Source organism: Stegastes partitus, unplaced genomic scaffold (assembly GCF_000690725.1).
Source record: "Stegastes partitus isolate 25-593 unplaced genomic scaffold, Stegastes_partitus-1.0.2 Scaffold3637, whole genome shotgun sequence".
NCBI classification, from domain to species: Eukaryota; Metazoa; Chordata; class Actinopteri; family Pomacentridae; genus Stegastes; species Stegastes partitus.
The window spans coordinates 26,547-47,305 of NW_007581368.1; the positions used below are offsets into that span (position 1 = coordinate 26,547).

A 20,759-nucleotide genomic window follows, 5' to 3' on the forward strand; every position below is an offset into this window, starting at 1 on the left:
CGGCTGATATCAGTGCTTTTTTCCATATATCGGTATCAGTTCGATGAAAAAATTTAGCCAATGAGAAAAACCAATGATTGTCTAACAGTAGCGCCTTCCTCTCTACATTTGATATTGCTGCTATTTCATAGATGTTTTCACTGAAATGGTCCTGGACTTGAATGTCAAATATGTTAAAATATGTTTTACTTTTGCTACCTAATAAAGAAGACTATGTGGTCTAATTTGGTATGGGCATCTTTTGAATAGTTTTCACGTTCTTACCGTTCTTACTTATACTCATTTTTCAATGTGAAAAAAATTGAATAACGATTAATATCGGTTATAGAAATATCAGAAATCTTAATATCGGGTATCGATATTGGCCAGAAATTTTACTATCGTGCATCACTAATAAAAATTCAGGTAAAATTTGGTAAAACATCAGACTTTTGAATTAATGAACAAACTGGCGATGTGGGCAGCGATTCATGTCTCGAACCAGCAATTGCAGAGAAAGACATCAGCATATGGCAAAACATTTACGTGTGAAGTAAAGACACGAAGGCTCAAATCTGAAAACCACTGGTCAGGAAAACCTATGCTGATGTACACTAACAGTGCGTGCGCATGTTGGCTGGATAAAAGGCAGTATGAGTGAATTGACACATAGAAAATTATGGTGCTCCTGGTGGTGTTACAGCTTTAAACAAGGCTTTGGGATACCAACTTACCAGAAGCCATGGCTTGCCTGAGAAAATTGTACGTCTGGCAAGGCCACCCGAAGTGCTCCTGTAGACTTTCTAGTTGAGACACGAGAGTGGCTTCAGGGGAGAAGGACGTCACCAGCGATTGTTCGTCACCTTAACTGCTCCCCTGTTGTTGATGGATTGAGGCAAGGATTTTGCAATGGTTTCATCACACATTTCATCATTTAGAAAGCAGAAGGTTTCAATGTGCTGTAAATAAAAGAAGCACAGTGAGAGAGAGTGAGAGGTAGTTGGGGGTTGAAAGCCCACTTGAATATTCATGGCTTTCAATCTGATAACCATCCCTAGCTATCTCTAAATATAGAATACAAAAGATAAAGCAGGATTACAGAATAAGGATTTGTAGTTGCCAAGAGGAACAGAAGAAAAATCCTAATCAGCAAAGCAAGTTTACATAAAGGCATGAAGTGGCCCCTGAGGCCCTCACGCACCCATTATGAGTGCTGATATTGAGAATGTAAGAGTGACAACATGAGGACTTCATTTCATACCCACTCAAGCTACACCTCCCTTTTTTCATGCCTCAGCCAACACGAGTCCTCTGTTTCACCACTGACCACATGATGCCGAGGAATGAGAGGCTTCAGTTCAGTCACATTCCACGCAAGCCACAACAGAACAGAAGGAAAAGTAAAAAAGGATGTTCACTGAAGTGGGGTATTCTGTGTACATGAGTGACAAAGTGCAAATTTGTAATACTTCACATGAAGAGAAGCTATAAAACTGTGCATAAAACTTTCTTGCTGAAATCCTGCATGTAATAAAACCGGTGCTTCTTCTCAGCTTTGAGCCTTTAATTGGTCTCATATGTCAAGTCTTCCTGTAACTTTCTGCTCTGTAACAACTGTCAAATGTCAATAAATCTGCCTTTAGTATTGTACTTCAAAAAAGTTCAAAACTCAGTGCTTCAAAGTAACAAGCTGCATTGGAAGAATCTTATAGAATCTCATGAAAAATAACATTTACCAGATATTTAACCATCAATGTTGCAACAGAACTGAAGACAAGATTATCCGAAAACAGACACATTTCATTTATTAGTCAAGAGATTTTACAACTGGTTATTGGACACAACAATGGCAGATGGGCTTTCTCATTGCTTTTTGCAAGTATGCACAAGCTGTATGACAAGAAATCTAGTTATATTTTATTGATTTGTCAATTATACATTCATTTGCCTCTGGTTCGGCACAAATTTGTTTTTCAGAGCGTGTCCTTGCGAAACACATCATTGTTATATGAGTGACCTTTTGAAAGCTTGTGAGGTAGATTCTGTTAACTGCACATTTACATTACGAAACAAATTCAAACATTTGCAAATTCATTCTATCTATTTAAATCCAAGGGGCTTACATTAAACAAGAAGGTTGAACAGATCCTAAAACCCTTCATAAAAAACTATTTAATAGACAAAAATCTTGGATTCTAGGTGATCTCTGCAACGCCATTTCTTCTATCAGTGCATCAGGGTGATTGATTATTTTCTTCAATAAAGTGTCTTAACAGTGGTCCCATAATCAAAATATTGTAGAGAGAAATTAGAAAATTTAAAAAAACAACAACAACAAATTGAAATCTCAAAACATAGGACTGTTTAAAACAGGAGTATGAACACGATGATATATTTGGGGAAGGTCAGCACAGAAGTCGGGTGACTGTGAGAATAGTTGCGATGCTGGAGAAGACTGGGCGTAAACCGGCTGTCCCGCTGATTGGCATACAGTGTTCCCTGTTCTGGCCGATGCAGGCTGCATATGCCATTACGTGGGGGATGTAGTTCTGCTCGTGGATCCCATGCAGTAGGTGAGCCAGGGGACCTTTAGCAAACACAGCGACATCCTCTCCCCCATGAGTCTCCATGCTCAGAGGTACAGCTGCTTGGGCCTGGTAGTTGTTTTCCTCTGAGAGGAAGGAACACAGAGGAAAGTTGCAAACGTTATTGTTTTTAATGCCTGAGGTACTAAAGGAAAAATCCACCCTACAATGCTTATTAGCATTCTTCTCAGGGAAATCGCTCTGTCTGATCCCATGCAACTAACTCATAACATAACTAACAGAAATGTTCTTCTTTGACTTGATAAATGAAAGCCAATATTTTGAGTATCTTTATTTATCTTGACACTGTGTGGCTAAGAAAATGTTCTTACGGTAGTCAATAGCAGAGACGTTCTCCCTCGCTCCATTGACAACTTTGTAACCTGGTCCATTTCCATATAAAATGGAGGTGAAGGGCTTCTGATCAATATCACTCACCCTGGGGGCCAGACCTGCAAATGGAAACTGAGCTTATTACCACAGCAGAACCCGACTGAAACGTTAACATGCAGCTTAACAAGTCATATGTATTCGTACAGGTATACATTGTGGAGTATCAGTTGCATCCTTGTCATTACATACCAAATATCGTATTTCCCCTGACTGTGTAGCCGCCGAAGTTGAACACATGAGAATGATCAGCAGTTACTATGGTCAGTGTATCGTGGGTGCTGGTCATGAGACCTGCCCGGCCAATGGCCCGATCCATCTCCACAGCTTCATGTAGCGCTTGCTTTGCCTTGCCCTCATGGTGTCCGTGGTCTATACGCCCTCCTGGTAGACAAGTAAACATTTCACATTAGCTGTTGCACTCTTTGGCCGTGGCATCCTTTAAACAAACTAGTTTATATGAGACGCAATTCCACCACGTCTGTTAACACACATGCCAAAGTAGTTGTGTTAAGAATGATGACAGAGAGCTTGAGAGAGAAGTTCAAACCTTGCTTACTTTCTCACCACAAACCGGCCTATCAGTGTGTGACGGGATGAAGCTCCTCAGTTTTTCAGTTTAGGAAAACCGATGAAAACTGTCAAATGCATCTCCCACAGTGCTGTCATCATAAAGGTGTGGGGGCAGAGGTTTCAGATGCTGATCTGACAAGAACTGATTTCGAATACACTTGTGAAGACCATGTATATCATGGCAGTCTTGAGTTTCCAATGAAGCCGCTAACTCTTAATTTTCTACAATGGAAACATCGAAACATATGCCTCTTTATAACTGAAAACAATCGTTTTGGTCATTTTGGTTCTTTCATAGATTTATTGTAGGTCTTCTGGGAAAATGACAAAAACTGCTGAGGTCAAAAATATACAAACAGCAATGCTAAAGTTTGTTTAAATGTACCCTTGGCCATTTTTACTTCGACTAGGGGCTTTTTGTAGCCGCCCAGAAGCTCCTGGCAAGTAAATTAGCAACTAAATTTGTTGGCTTTCTGGCACAGACTTTTTTCTTCAGCACAGTCCACAGGTGCTTGGTAAGGTTTAAGTCAGAACTTTGGGGAGTTCTAAAACCTTAATTCTAGTCTGATTTAGCCTTTTTTTTGTAACCACTCTTGATGTGTGTTTGGGGTTATTGTCTTGTTTAAACACCCAGCTATGACCAAGATCCAACCCTCTGGCTGGTGATTTTAGGCTTTCCTGAAGAATGTGGAGGTAATCCTCCTTCTTCATGATTACATTTACTTTGTGTAAAGCATCAGTTCCACTGGCAGCAAAACAGCTCCAGAGCATGATACCACTGCCATGCTTGACTGTTAGTATGGGTGTTCGCCTTCTTTCCAACAAATATATTTCTGGTCTTTGTGGCTAAATGACCATTTTTTTGTTTCATCTGACAACAGAACTTTCTTCCTGAAGGCCTTTTGTTTGTTGTTTGTTTGCCCTTGTGATCAGCAGAAACTTCATTCCAGCCTGAAGGTGCTGCTTCTTGCACAGTAGCCTTTAAACCCATGTCTGGTGATTTTTGGTTGACTCTTGACCATCCTGAAAAATAATCTCCCAGTAGCAGGTGATAGCTTGCATTTTCTTTCTGATCATTGCAGTGACACAACTGTGTCTGTAAGCACTTTATATTAAAAAGCAATTGTTTGTACAGATTATTTTGGAATATGGAGCTGCTTTGAAATGGCTCCAACTGACTTACCTGAAGTCAATGATTTGCTTTTTCACATCTTTGCTGAGCTCTTCTCAAATACAACTTATTTAAGCTGGCTCAGAAGAGTCAGCAGCTGCAGTCAATTGTAATCATTTACGAGAAGTTAGGAGGCCGTGCTATTCAGAAACTAGAATTAATACCATATATTTGTATATATATATTTACAGTCGTGACTCGATAGTCCAACCCTTAACAATTCGAAAACCTTGCTATCCGACAGGTTTTTAGGAAAAGCAAATGGAAACCATAGAAAATAGCCTTGACATACCGACAGCCTGGTGTCGGATTAACGAGTCACAACTGTTTATATGTGTATGTATGTATGTATGTATAGATAGATAGATAGATAGATAGATAGATAGATAGATAGATAGATAGATAGATAGATAGATAGATAGATAGATTTTTGTACTTTTTAAATGCACTTTTTGCATCAGCAACACTGCTGTTCACTTCTGCCATGCTGAATTGTAGTTGCAAGCTGGCTAATGTTTTTCAAAACTATTTCATGTGAATATTACTGAATGTAATGTGTTTTTTTATTTTTATTTTGTTTAATTAACCTTTGCAAAATATATTTCCATGAAGGAAACGCCAAGTAAAAGGCTTGTATAAATAGTTGCTTGTGAACTAACCTGTGTTTTAATGAAATAAGTGCTGTGTTGTGAATTGTTAAGAAAGGCAAGTTTTCTAATATCAAACCATATTCAAAATGACTTGAGTTGTTGGTCATTTTTAACAGAACTTGGAGAGATGCTGTTTCCATGGGAACACAACATTTCAGTCTGGTAGCCTGCCTGCCTTGTGGCCAATATATAAAAGAAAGCCAAGTAAGTCTGGCTGAAGGGCAGTCTCACTAATTACACGCCACCCTGCTCTTTCTCCCAGCTGTCACTCATGTGTTCTCAGCTTATACTGCTATAGGGTCGACATGACCACAACAACCAAACAGGTCATAGTTTCACAAAGGTAGATCAGGTAAAGCCCCTTTAAGATTTTAAGAAACCCATCAGCGTCATCAGCATTACACAAGCTTGGGATCATTACAGTGATTCTGATGCATCCTCCAGGAACCACAATTGTGCATAATTTCATGGCAATCCATGCAAATTGGTGTAGGACTCTTTTCAGGCATGAGATTGTTTCAGAGGAGAAAAGCGTCTTTCCCAATATGTTTGGCGATTTTTTAAATAAACCTAACACTCGTGTATCTGAAGTCAAACAAAAAACTGCACACTGTGCGATCGGATCTCCTAACAGCCTAAAAATCGTGCTCTAACTGATGAATGGTAGTGTCCCAATCATATACAGTAATAAGTATAAGTGGCCTAACAACAATGCCTAAAGGCACCTTCACTGTCCAAATCTACCCGATGACTTTGACTGCACTATGAAAATTCTGTTGCTTGTTTTTAAATGGGCATCATTTGAGTACACACAGCCTCAAACAATGTAAATTTAAGAATCCAATACTAAGCAGCAATACTTCTGTATTGCAATAAGAGAGCATACGCAGCAAAACAATAGTTTCTTACATTTACACTCAACTATAGGAGGACATAGTTATTGGATTACAATACACTACATACCATAGGAGCCAAACAGGCAAAATGCTTGCAAGTCCTTGGCCCTTTTTTAGTAAAAAAGGGTGTCAGTGTTAACTGACTCAATACACCAGTCTGACAAATCTTTGTGAAACTGGCACCAAAGTAGTAGTAGTAGAGGATCACTGTGCAATTCCCCAAAAATAGAGACTATAAACTGACCCTCGACAAGCAGGTAAAATCCACTTGGATTCTTCCTCAGGATCTTGATGGCAACTTCCACCATCTCTGTCAGCGAAGGATCAGTGTCGGTGTTCCTCTCCAAGTCATACGTCAAATCCGCAGGTTCAAAGAGACCTGGAATTATGGAAGGCACAATTCAAGGTGAAATAGGATATTACATGCAGAAAATAAGCCTACAGCAAATGAAAACACACATGGCTCTTCATTTACACTTCAATGAGAATTTTTATAATGACTGAGGCTCACCCAATAAGTAATCCACATTGTTAGGGTTCAGGGATAAGAGCTGCTTCTTGTTCCACACATAATGGCCTTTCTGCAAAAAATAATAATAAAAAATATTATGTATTGCACAGTGTGACTTGTAACACTGCAGTCACTTTGAACTTTAAAAAATGAAAATTTTAATGTAGAAGAAAAGGAAGAATGTACTTTATCTTTCATTCTGTCAATCCACTCTTGCACCAGGTTTCTTCCGTCTTTCCGTGTACCGCTGTGCTTCAGTACATTGGGGTATTCTACGTCTGATTTGTTCTTAGGGAACATATACTTCCTTCCTCCACCCAAAATAACCTGCAAAGTCACAGAATGGAAGTCCCAATCTTAATCACAGCTATTATCGGTCCAAATAAAGACGAAAAAGCACAATCTGCTCATAAATAAACTCCATTGTTTGATTAGTCTGGTGTCTGTACAAAGTTGGGTGACAAAAAATGTCCAACTAAATATCTGAGGACTTTCTAGTCCATAAGAATTAGGGCAATGGGTGTTTTTAAGCAACCAATCTGATCAGAATTTCTTCAATTAATCCATTCATTGCTTGGGCCATGAAATGTTTAAGAAAAAAGAAGAAGAAGAAAAATGCTCAAGCTCATTTCTAAAGCCATGCCACAAAGTTGTTGCTTGCGTTGCCCGACTGAACAAAACTAAAGATCAGCAGCTATAGTCGCTGAATCTCTGGGACTGTAGTTAAACGCAGTGGCACTTTAAGCTAAACGCTAACATGCAAGCAAATATGAATTGTTCTATTTAAATGTACATGAATACGTACACCACCCCTGTTAAATGAGTGACTGTTTAACACAAACTTTCCACAGCCATGCAAACTGCTCTGTGATGCTGTAAATGGGAATCAAAATCCAGTGTTAGCATGCAAACATGTCCCCACGGTGCTAACATGCCAATGCTGCTGCTGGTATCTTTACTGTCAATGTTTAGCCTGTTATCATTTAAGATTAGCAATATACATGAAGGGTAGCTTTAGTGTATATATATATTTGGCATAATTTGTGTTGTTTTGCAGATATTTGGTCACAACACAAAGACAAACTGTATCCCCAGAAGATCACTAAGTTGTTACAAATCATCCTAAGTCTGACATTCATGTTTGCATCAATTTACAGGGAAATCAATTCAACGGTTTTTGAGACATTTCACAAAAAACAAGAAATTTTAACCTCATTTTAAGCAATACGGAAATTCAGGGGGTTATCAAAGTTACGGTAAACCTTTAGTGGTAAATCTTTAGTTCTTATCAAGCGCAAGACTTTCTACTAACATCAATATTGGGAATGTTTTCAAAGAGTTGTCTGGCGATGTCCTTGCAGCCGGCCTGCAGTGCTTCGGCTGGCATCTCATTGTCGGAGTACCATTCTCTGTCCACGCTGTGGGCGTAAGCAGCACTGGGAGTCGCATGGTTGACGCGTGTCGTGGTCACTATTCCCACTGCCTTGCCTGCAGCAGACACACAGAAGCAGCTGTTTGAATAAAGAGTATATTTTTGATTGAAGGACAGGTTCAGACTCATTTCAAGTTACAGCCTTTTAATACAAAATTCCCTCTTTGTGTTCAGTGTAGAGGTGCAGTAACACAAAGAGGGAATTGTGTACTAAAATCAATAACCTTTTTGCCTTCTAAGACAGTTACATCAGCTTTGGTTCTAACTGGAATGCATTGTTGGATGGAACACCAAGGATGAAGAGATAAACCAGTGTCTATCTCCATGACAAGGTGTGTAAATCATTAATATTAAAGCCAACACAGGAGTGTAATAAAAAACATAGATAGAAAACTGTTTTCCGTGTGCTTTGTGCAGGAAGCCAGCCTGCCTGCAATGTTTCTTGAGGAATGATTGGATTTCTTCTAATCCCCGACCCCTGAACCCACACACATGCTCACACACATCCTGACCCTCACCCACCCCAAACTTATCCCTTACCACTGCCCTCTGAAAATCCACGGCACTCATTTATTTCACATCTGTCTTCCTTTCTGTGTAGCCTTTTATGGTTTTGTCTTTAAAGGGTTGGCTTACACAACATGTGTTGCAACAGATTGCATAACATCGTGATGCATCCTTGAAGAGTGAAAGCACATCATTTGAGAAAATCGGACATCCTTCGTTGAGATACAAAGATAGTTGTCTTTCAAGCTTTTGATCAAAACTGTGATGAGATGTTGCTTTCTGTCTATGTGTCTCCAACATTGAACTTATTATTGAATTAAAGAGTCACAAACCCAAGGGGAACTGCTTTGATATATACTAACTACGTAACAAATCACTTGAAAATCATTTTAATCAAGGCCAGCAGACACACTAGGGTACAGACTAGTGATGCCCAGATAAAGAATTTTGTCTAAAGGAGGAGGAGTTATTTCCTGTCTCAAAAAGTACATCTTTTGGTCAAGTAAATTTCTCTTGCAAATTGCTCTGAGGCTAACTTGGGCTCAAAGGATGAACAGTTGAAAAGGGGAATGAGTAGACAGAACTTAAAAAAAAAAATGTATTTAGAGCATCACTTTCAAGAACACTTCAAAGTCATTGCTTTAAGCTATCAAGATGAGTGAGTATTCCCACTTCGCATTGCCACAGCATTATCTACAGACATAATTTGGTTTTCTCTCACATGAAATGCATGGAATTCTCAAATTTGAAAACAACTGAAAATGACAATTCTGCATTCTTGTGATTAAAAAAAACAGTGAAGACGAACTGTGCAATTTGAAGTTTGTTTAAAGTTACTCTACCTGCGTCCTTCGCCCATCTGAGGATGGAGGTGACCTCGTTGCCCTCTGTGGTGTTACACTGGGAGCGGACAGCAGCTGCACTCACGCCCACTGTGCCTTCGTTGGCCTTAACCCCACAGAGGAAAGCTGTGGCTGTGCCGGCACTGTCAGGCACCTGTGCGTTGGTGTTGTATGTCTGCAGGTACACATGCCATTAACATGTGATCAGAATTGTTTCAAGTCATCCTAATATGCTTGTGATTGCTTCGTGTTTATATGAGGACATTTGTTTAGGCATTAAGTTAACTAGATTTGTGCTATTCCTACACTAGTCTAGCTGGATAACATTATGCCAAGAACATCAACATTATGCCAAGAAATGTTGTATGCATGTTGCAACTATTCATAATGTCAACATATCCCACAAAAAGAACACAAACAGTGAGACATTAACTCTTAATGCTTTCCAAATGTTCCTTTACTCTCTGTGGCTCTGATCATAAACAGAGTTTGATCTTTAAAAGATGGTTTGTAATTTCCTAAAACAGCTGGCATTGTAGAGTTTAGCAAATGTTACTTAAAGGAGTAGAGGTAGGATACTTGTACGGATTATTTTCTCCCACTAACACATTTTAGATGTACTAGTGGGTATTTTTGGCCAAAGTTGAAATGATTAGTCAATTTACAATAAGCTACTGCAAATACTTATTTTTAAAAGTTTTTAAAAATAGACAATCCTGTTTCAGCTTATCGAATGTGAGGATTTGCTGCTTTTCTCTGTTTTATGTCACTACAAATTAAATATCAATATGTTTTGGACTACGTGTTGGACAAACCCACCATTGAATACTACATCAACTTGGGTTGTAGGAAACTGCGAAGACAACATTTTTACTACTTTTTTTCACAGATTGAACAAGTATTAAATGAATCATTGGTTACAGCAGCGTTCATAAGAGCAAGACAGTTGTGCTGTCAATAAGTCATGTTTGTTCAGACCACCAGCAATTACCCTCCATGCTTTATTGAGTGAGGCACACAAACAGACCACTCCGAATTAGCAAAGAAAACTAATATTGGTATATGATCAATTTTACTTAAATTCTGTAGATTGTAGAATGTGTAAAGTTCTTTTTCACTTAAATCCCTTTTGCGCTTAGCAGGAATTTGTCTGTTGCAGTCTCCAGTTTCAGCTGGAACTGTGATTAATTAGGCTGATTCAAATATTTAGACACGTTGGTTAAATGTGAGCTTTTCCATACAGATCCCACATTTATACAACAAGTGTGTACTGAGTCTGACCATTTTACTCTAAGCAAATCTCCTAATAGAATGTGTTTAGGATTACTGCACTCTTCTTTGTTTAAATTAAGCAAGTGGCCACATTTCTTTTTCCATATGATTAAAGAAGCCATTCTCTGCTCTTGTTGATGGACCCTGACATGACTAATTGAAGAAATAAATAAACAGTGTGACTCATTTCATGTGTTTTGTGCAACAGTTGAGCCCTATGAAAGAGAGGGTTAGGATAAAAAGGTATATTTGGCTTTTGTATATAAATAACACTCTTGAATCAGTTTGTTGTTAAGATTTGTTGACAGCAAGCAAAATATGGCCTGTGACTGGACTTGTGGTTTAAGGACTACATAAAGTCATAGTTGTAGATGATTCATGAGGTATAAATAATGAAACTATTCTTTGATGTGTGATCTTTTTATCAAATCTGTAACCTAATACGTGGCCAGCATGGCGTGACACACCGAGTGACCTTGTTTATGGTCACAGGCCTTTGTCAGGAAGCCATTAATGGCCACAGCGAGATCAATACATTGTGCCATACTGTAGGAGTAGCCAGACCTTGGCCAAAGATACAAAAGGGAACTTGTCCATCTCCAGCTGCGTCTCTTCTCCACTGTGTCCATTCAGCTGACCCTTCAGTATTCGAGCAGCCGTCACAGTGGGAACACCCATCCCTAAACATCAGAAGCAGATTGAGTTTTAGGACTGGGTTTCTCTCAGCAGGAACAGAAAGAACCTGTACCTATCAAACATCATTGTTTCTTTGTACTCAGTTTGCAACATGAGATTTTTGTATATTTTCAATGACCTATTTGAACTGGACTTCTATTGCTAGGCAAAACATTTTCTTAGATACATATTACATCAAAAACAGAAGAAGAAAAATTATAAACACACACTTTTTATGCGCGTCACAAAGAAGAAAGGATGATTTGTGGTTAACTTGTCACTTACAAGAAGAGCTGAACTGAACTGTGAATTTTTGCTGTTTGCTTTTCTACAGATTGAATGCACAAAGTTGAAGATAATCACAGGGAATTGCTGAAAAACAATGTATCCTTCTTTTGTCCATAGGAACTTTGATCCCAGGTTTAGTAAAGATGAATTCTGCCCAGCATATACAGTTTGACAATCTTTCCCTGTTGCTTTCTACCAATTATCTTTTTAATTGTTAAGATGTTTCCTGTTATTCTATAACTACGCTAACATGACCGTGAAAGCAGCAGCGTGCAAGAATGTCATGCAGAGCCTGTAGTGCAAACAGAGAGAGAAAGCAGAGGCCCAATGGAGGATAAAAGTTTTTTGTGTGATCAACAAGAGACCCAGCACAAACAGAAGCCCGGTGATCTGATGGAAGCACAGTTGTTTTGTTCGCTGCTATTCATTCATCTCACGTTAGAAAACATTTGAAAAATCTCATTCATCTTCCACTGCATTCCTGGATCCTCAGTAAAGTCGTTCCAGCTTTAATGAAACAGCTTGTAATTAATCATATCTATCAAAGTGGTCAAAGCTCTGCACTGACAGTTTGGGCTTTCGTAATAAGATTCCTGAAAATCAATGGCTTCTTTCCACCTTTGCTTACACAGCATTTAGGAAACTTTCAGAACTTCTTGCACCAAATTGAGACGTTGTAGCTTACCATCTCCAAGGAAGAAGATGAGATTCTTTGCCTTGTTTTTATTGAGATCTTGCAACGTCACAGCATTCTTCAGGGTCCGCTGGGCCCATGAGTTCCAAAACTTGGGATCCTTCTCTTGCTCTGTGTATGGCAATAAACAGGTGTGGTTAAGATTTGGATAGTTACAGGAATCAATAGATACAGGGTTATCTGTAAAACATGGGACACGCAATTAAGAGACATCCACCAAGACTGAGTAGCACATCAAGTGATGTATAATGCACTAGGTCATATTGTCCACTATACGCAACAAAGTTGAAATCTGACCAATATACTGATCGCCTGATGTTGGCCTATAACACATATGTTGGCATTGATGTATTTGTTATCCAACATGTATCAAAATGAAACTGTTTTTACACAACATAATGCTGAACAAGATGCAAAACCGATTAAAATTGTTTTAGTCCCATCTGAATATCTGTCTTGTCTGTGAATAGTCTCTACCTCGAGTGCTAAAGTCTAACAAGTTGATATTTTACAGGTGAGCTGGGAATAACCTCTCCTTGGAATGACCAGCCTCTTGAGACCTGGCATCCACATGCATGAACATCACATTTATCGGTTATATTACCACGGTAGTTAATTCTTCTTAACTGGGACCTTATGGCGACATGTGTGAGCACTTACACTAACATCTATGATGATATTTAGTTTTTATTCTTATCAGGTTCCAATAAAATGAAATGAAATGAAATGAAAAATACTTTATTTATCCCAGAAGGGAAATTCAATAAAAGATTTTATATATTTATATATATATATATATTTTTTATTTAGATAAAATTAAATATAAGGCCAAATAACAAAGAGATATATTTTTAAAAAATGCATATCAAACAAGAGCTCGGGACTTAAGAGGTTACAGTTTGGGGCAATCACTGCAAAAATAGCTCTGCTAGAGGTCATAGGTCACTTAAAATTGTATACCTTCAAAGAGGTTGAAGGCAGATTTAAGGTATTTGGTGCAGATAAGCAACCATATTGGGGCTTTCTATTGGTGGTGTTACATTTGACCTTGGACGATATGTCAAGGTCAGAGTCAAGATCATGAATTTTGATTGCACTGTAAACTTGAAAACGGTGCAAGATAGACACATTGTTTATATCAGAAATCATATGTAGGCTTCCCACTGGGCATGTAACGTTTGACCTTGTCTGATACTTCCAAGGTAAATCTCAAGGTTAAAACAAACTGACATTCCCAATATATTTTAAATAATATGTAGTGTATCCATGGATAGTACCCATTTCACCTTGGACAACCAGCCAACCATGATTAGTGAAAGACAACACCTATTTTGTGGTAAGTTGGACAGAATGATGGTTTACTATGGCTCGGTGCAACCATGGCCGGCAGGGGCAACTGTATCCCTCTACTGAGGGCCCTCTAGTTTAAAAATAGTGTCATTGCATAGTTTTTCCAGCACATCAGCTCTGACTCCATTCTTTACAAATATCTCAGCTCTGTCTGCAGCACATGTAGCAGAGTACACACCAGCGCTTAGCAGTGTCTTTGGGGTAAGTTGATAACTACATTGCTTGTCAAACAACTTGCTGGATAGTCCTTTGATTTGACCCCAAAATCAAGTCCTACATCAATTCATTATGATCTTGTGCACAGTCCAGCCTACTAACACTGTTGTTACTTAACACTTTTATGGAAAAGTGACCTGGGTGCTCGTTCAGACATGACACTGTGTAAATAGAAAGGAGTGCACTTCTGAAATATCTTATCTGAGCTCTGTACACCATTACAAGCACAACACATACAACTGAGCTGAAACAATCTGCTGATTCATTAGTCGACTGTACAGTTTTGATAACTGATTATTATTTAAGACATTTTTTAAATAAAAACACACAAAAATGTAATGGTTCCACTCTCTCGTGTGAATATTTGGTGATGTTCTTACTCTCTCTGAGTATCTTTATAATTAGCACTTTCTCAGTTAAAGAAGACATTTTCAGACTTCACTGTGCTAGGAAGCTGACATTTTTCACAGTTTTAGAGGCCAAGTCATTAATCCAGTATACGAAAAAATAATCAGATTAATCAGATCAATCACGAAAATGCAGGTTTATCTTTATTGAATTTCCCTTCTGGGATGAATAAAGTATTTTTCATTTCATTTCATTTCATTTCATTCATTAACCACGTTAGAGCAAAATCACGACATCCAAGTTGTACATTTTTGACTTGGTTCACATTCACTTATAAAATGTGGTGACGGATGTTTTCACACGATGAATACAAAAACATCCCCTTGCAGGATGGTCCATTTTAGGACTAAGATTTAAATAATAAATTCCTGTTATTTTGCGTGTGGTACCACCATGCTGTGACAAAAATATCCAGGGAAAACAGGAAATCTGTTTAGATAAATAAACTTCCTTGAAAGATTCTAAATATTATCCAGTAACCTTGCAAATGTTCAGTGAGTGTCAGATGCCTCCTGTCAAAATATAAATGGCTCTTTTCCTTTTTTTTTTTTTGCGACAACTGACTAACAACACAGTGACTTACCAGGGAATTGTGGTTTCCCCGAAATCCCCAAGAGCAGACAGGAGCAGATGATGAGCAAGGCTGTCACCTTCATGTTGTCGTCTGTGTGTGGCTGATGTGTAACTCTAGACAGCCATAACATGCCACTTTGAGAAGCCTGTCTGCAGTCGTGTCGCCGCTACAAGAGAACCAGAACACACACTTGTAATTAAATATGTGTCACCTCGTCACACGCTGACTCTGACACACTGACTTAATATTTATTTATTCGAGCATGATTTCACTAAGTACATTTTTTTCAAGCAAATAACACCTCTTTGCTCAAAATGTCCAGTGGAGGTGGGAAGTTACAGGCACCATGTGTAGAGAATGTGCATTGAACAGTGTTGGAGTAAAATACTGGTAAACCTTGATTTTTTTTTAATGTCCAGCTTGACACTAAACTTACGCTTTTGCTTTTAAGTTCCCCCATGTTAAAGCATCTTCACTAAGAAGGAGTGAGTGTACGCGGATCTTTGAGTTCATGCGAGGGGTTGATTGACTATTGATTTGGCAGATCATCAGATTTTTTTACACGTATTTGATTTCTGACAAAATAAGTTAATATAAAAATGTGCTACTTTGACTCTGATGCAGCCGCCTCTCTGTTTGTAGTCTGATTGGTCGTACTTGAGGAGCAGTAGCATATCAACACTGAAACATAAATGTTTAAAACTTATCTTTTTAATCAAAGATGTGTTACGCATAAATAAAGACAAGCATTTCAACTTAGTGTTGTGTTGGAGCTTGTATAGATCAAAATTTGGACGCCAAGATTATCATTTTTACTGCAAATGTACATTGTTTCCAAATAATGGTTACTGATCTCTGTGATTCTTAATTGTGTGTTGTGTTTATTGTTGAAAAACCACTAGAAGTGGCATTAACACAAGATGTGTCTTTTTTTTTTTTGTTTGCCTCATTAGTTTAAAAATGGATCTCTTAGCCTATGAACCTTTGGCAGCCGAAACAAAAGAAGAAAAAAGAAGTTAAGGTTGAGGCCTCACTGTGAATGTAAGTAGTCACAACAGGGGCCCTTATTGGCCCTGGCCAGTCAGGCTTTCATCTATAATTATCCACAACCTCCTGCTTTCTTCCTTGTGCTTATGGTCAAGGTCATTTTAATGGGATTGAGCTCCATAGCACTGAGAGGTTTAAGAGCCATAACAAAGCCGATTAACACCAAATGATTGACTGAACACGTCCACTCCTGAGCAAAAACCGCAACATAGTAATGATTTATCACAAAAATCTTTAACCTGTGCTGTCACAACAAAAAGGATCTGTTTCTTTTTGCATACATTACACCCGACTGTCTTAACTGCAGCTGTTATGTATAGCCTCAAGTGGATTATTAACTCTATTTTGTTAACTGTGTTTCGCATCAATCCCTGGCATTGAAGTCCTCCTTTCCTACCAGCTCTAACATAACTCCAAACAGCTTGCAGAGATAACCTTGTCAGGCCCTCCAAAATCTAGTTGTGCCTGGAAACCATGCCAAACTCCACAATAATAACGAACAGGCAAGTTTCAACCAGCCAGGACATATAAAAGAAAATTCCAGCATCGATCAGGCAGAAGTTGATCGTTACAATAACAAAGTTAATACCAGGAGGCATTTCCTCAGAAGCAGCAGGCAAAACAGCAGCTGGCAACTTCAGAAGCGACCAGGTCCACCGACAGGCAACGACCCAGCCAGTCTGCAGGTGAAGTAGCAGAGCAGAGCCACGACCGCCACCAGCAGAGCGCCGGTTGACACAGTCGTCAGTATCACATGAAATCCCACTTCAGTCATGGTGTCTCCGAGTATTCAGCTGGTCCGCTGTGTCCAAACTGGTGTCAGATGGGTGGAAGGTTTCCCAGCACCAGATAGCCTCACTCCTCTCAGGCTCTCTTCCTGAGCTGCTTCTGAAGCCCGGGGCAGGTCACACAGCCACTTAAATGTGTCACTCCAGCAGGTAGCAGCTCCAAAGCATGGATTAGACTTTTAATTAAGCTCAGAAGTGAACAGATAGCTTGAAGCTCAAGACAGATAAAGGCTTTCAAAATAAAATTCTATCAGAACGAGTGTACGAGTGTGGTGCCTGGTTTTCAGACAGACAAGATTGTGTTATCTCCTCTGTCTCTGCACACTCTGGTTGGCAAAGACACTGAACACTGTCGCCAGTTTTAAATGGGCAACTTGTTTTGCTACTCACACCAGACTGCCTCATCCAACCTCTTGTATGCACACAGAATACCTAACATTTCAACAGAATTGTGCACACACATGGGCACAGAACTGTATTTGACTGAAATCCACTATGCATCCAGGGATTTGGCCGTAAATCCACATTATGCATTTCTAAAATCTGAGAGGCTTTCAGGACTTTTAGTGACTTTACAACATAAATCCGGCATTCATTTATTTTAAGTGAATTGCAGTTATACTGTTGAAGCCTACCAAGGACATAAAGTGCATGAAAAAAATGGGATAAAACTGAGACAGTAATGGTGCAACAGTTAATTAAAAAAAAAAAAAACAAACACCTCTTTAAAATAAAAAAAAGGAAGAAAATCCCAAATAGATCACTTCACAGCTTCACCATAATAACTACCAACATGAATATGCTCTCAGAGGAAAGATGCAAAAAAGAAAAAAGAAAAAAAAGGGGGGAAACCCACCCAGTGTATGCTCCGGCAGCGTGGCTTCTGTTAGAAACAAAGCAGAGAAAAGTTTATTCTAGTTTTACTCACTGCAGCTGGCTTTCCGGAGGCACAATTCTACATCCAAGTGTGCGAGCAGTCCATTCAGTCCTTCACCTTGAAATGTGTCCTTGTCTCTGCTTTCACGGTCCTTTTTATGAGGCCACACTTGCTCGACTCCGGCTCCTGGCTCTGAGAATAGCGGTCTGTATCCCACGAAGGGGGGGAAAACAAAAAAACCTTAGAAATAACGGTGCTCTGCGCCGCGGTGGGAACACATGGACCGAGAGCTCCGCCTGCCTGACGAGCCATGCGTTGCTTCAAGGACAGAGCACTAACTAACAGCGATGGGGGTGTTTAATATTCATAGCAATGTAAGAATGTAAAAAAAAAAAAGAAAAAGAAAAAAAGAAAAAAGCTCCAGCTATTTCCAAAGACCCTGCGTTCAAAGTTTCAGTACAAAGATATTGGTCAGGAAAATGCGCAAAATGCCTTCTTGCGTGAGTCTGATCCTGCCAGTGTTTTACTGTGGCAGCTGTTATATTGTATTAGTACCAAGGCATTACTGAATTGAGCAAATTTTGGCTAATTAATTTTTTAAGGATAATTTTAAAGCATGGACAAATGTAGTCTGGGTTAGTGTAAATAAAATTAAAAACCAATACAACAAAATAGTAGATGCAAAACAGTACAGAATTAACAATGTAAATGAACTCAAAGAATTAAAACAAAATTCATACAAAACTTCTGGATATGCATCAAAACCACTCATTATCATATCTTATAACATCTGAAATGCAAAAATATTGATCAATAAACTAAAAAAAACTTCAGCAATCACATATTTGTGAAATCAAAGTACAATTTTCCCTCTTAAAATAAGCAACAAAAAAAAAATCTCAATTTATGAATAAATGTATTAAATACTTGTATAGTGCTGCAAACTAAAAAGAAGAACTATCAAATACAAGAATGCAATTTGATTAATTGCTTCTAAATATGGTGGAATTACAGATGTAATTGTTGATCAAATATAATTTCATATTTATTTTTGTTCCAGTAAATCCTTAGACAGTTTAAATTTACTGAAGTAAATTTGTCAACTCTAAAGTACAGTGTGAATAACTCGCCCCACTGTTTTCACAAATACAATTGTTCATAAGTTGTTTGTTTTCTACTTGATCTTGTATTTGCATGTCTCCTACTCACTTTTGTAAAATGTTGTGTGATTTTGTGAATGCACTGACTGGTTTGCTGCGTGATTTCGTTGCACACTGTGGAATGACAATAAAGGAAATCTGTATTGTTCTCTTATTCGTCCTGGATGTTCCTGCTGTTTGCAGTGACCTCCTTTGGATGTCGCTGTAGGATCTGCTTCTTCAACACTTCTGTTAAGTTTACCATGTTTAGGTGAGTCTCAAGCACAACACAACATCTACTGCTACAGTCCTGTTTTCTTCGTTTCATTGATTTTTTGTTCTCCATTCAATACTCCTTACAGCTTTCCAACCCCATTAACTAATTAGCTTAGAATTTACCAACCAAGCACCAAATAGCCCCGAGCACATGCGTTTGGATGGGCCTTGCTCAATCTGCTGTGGACTTTTAACCAACTAGTGTGTTGTAAAGTCCTGCAGGATTGATTTTTTTTTTTTTATGTGTACAGCCTGCCAACACATTTCGATTGCTTTTAAACCGAGCTTCATCCCGTGTTCGTCCAGCGTATTTAATGGTCAGTCTGTGTGGAAAATCAATATTTACAGAGCACGAGCAGATCCTCTAAAGCCAATCAAGAGCTTTCACTGAGCAACACTACAGCTTCTGCTTGTTTTCACCCCCAGCTTCACTGCTGCTGCTTCTTCTGAGTGGTTTGGTTTGTCTTGAACTTATTTTACCATTTATTTTTGGCCTCAAAGTGTTGGAAGAGAGCTGGCACATAGCTAGCTAACATAACAGCATGGCGGCTAACACCGTCACTTTGTGGACGTAGGGGTTACATTTGAATTTTAAAATTTGACGGCCTCGTCATGAATGTGGAGGTTTAGGTAAAGGAAATGCTTGTTTACAGTAATTTAGAAGTGAATTAAAACCGCTCTGGAAGACAACCATACTGTTCAGGCACTAGGTAAGGCAGCTAGCAGTTCACGTAATGTTACTCATTTAAAATAACTGTTTCCGGTGTGAAACTGAAGTGCTTCACATTGAGGGAACGTCAGTTTCGCTAGCTTTATATTTATCAGAAGGAAAGTATAAATCTAGTTTACCATCACATGTCACGCTAGTAATGTTAAACTACCATAGACCTTACATTAATGTAGGGCAGGCCGAGGTACGTGCCCCCCGTATACAAACCTACAAACCTTTACTCTCTGTTTCCATTGGAGTCATACAGAGCTAGCTAGCTATTAGCACTATCATCTAATAGAGTAGCACAATAGCTACCTGGTAATTAGAAAATGGGATATTATCTAGCAAAAAAACCTAACTAGCTGCTGATGTTGTTATTCTATATTCGTTTGCTGTAGCAAAAAGTAATGTGACATTATTTTTGTCACAGATTTAAATATCATTGATAATCCGTGAATCAGTGAACAAGTTATAGTAAAATTATAATCCCTCTAATGTGGTTTGTCCTCGGCCCATCAATTTTAAATCAATTGGCAATATTCAAGCTATTTTCTAACTTTTTTTTGTTTTAATTCAGTGTTATGTTGCAGCAAAACATTTAAAAAATGTGTTAATTTTATGCATTAGTAGCACGTTTGTATGTATGTATGTATGTATGTATGTGCATATGTAGTTCAGCACACATTGTTCTTAAGGGGGCGTCTTACCCCAGTTTTTACTTTACGTACCGCGCGTGCTGTGGTGAAAACGAAAATGGACTTCATATATTAAAATAAAATATATTTTTTGTCAGTTATCTATGCCGTAAACCTAATACTTATGGCACCCACGAACTGTTTTATCGCAGCTGGTGGCTTTTAAAAGAGACAGACATGTTAAGAGATGGGCAGCTCTACGTTGTCTTTGT

At 38.6% G+C, this 20,759-nt stretch overlaps 1 protein-coding gene across 2 annotated transcripts; it reads right to left on the bottom strand.

Annotated features, from left to right (window-relative positions):
- Positions 1-1,758: 1,758 nt before the first annotated feature.
- alpl (alkaline phosphatase, biomineralization associated) lies at positions 1,759-17,876 on the bottom strand. 2 transcript variants are annotated; one of them, XM_008306262.1, is made up of 12 exons: positions 17,777-17,876; positions 15,023-15,179; positions 12,457-12,576; positions 11,373-11,488; positions 9,537-9,711; positions 8,068-8,243; positions 6,942-7,082; positions 6,756-6,825; positions 6,489-6,623; positions 3,147-3,338; positions 2,897-3,016; positions 1,759-2,650 (listed from the first exon to the last, which is right to left on the bottom strand). In XM_008306262.1, exons 2-12 carry the CDS (start codon positions 15,141-15,143, stop codon positions 2,385-2,387), a joined length of 1,632 nt encoding a protein of 543 aa, XP_008304484.1. In that variant the 5' UTR covers positions 15,144-15,179; positions 17,777-17,876; the 3' UTR covers positions 1,759-2,384. The 2 variants fall into 2 exon arrangements, with proteins under 2 accessions (XP_008304484.1, XP_008304485.1); XM_008306263.1 differs by lacking the exon at positions 17,777-17,876 and adding an exon at positions 17,705-17,748.
- Between the last annotated feature and the right edge of the window lie 2,883 nt (positions 17,877-20,759).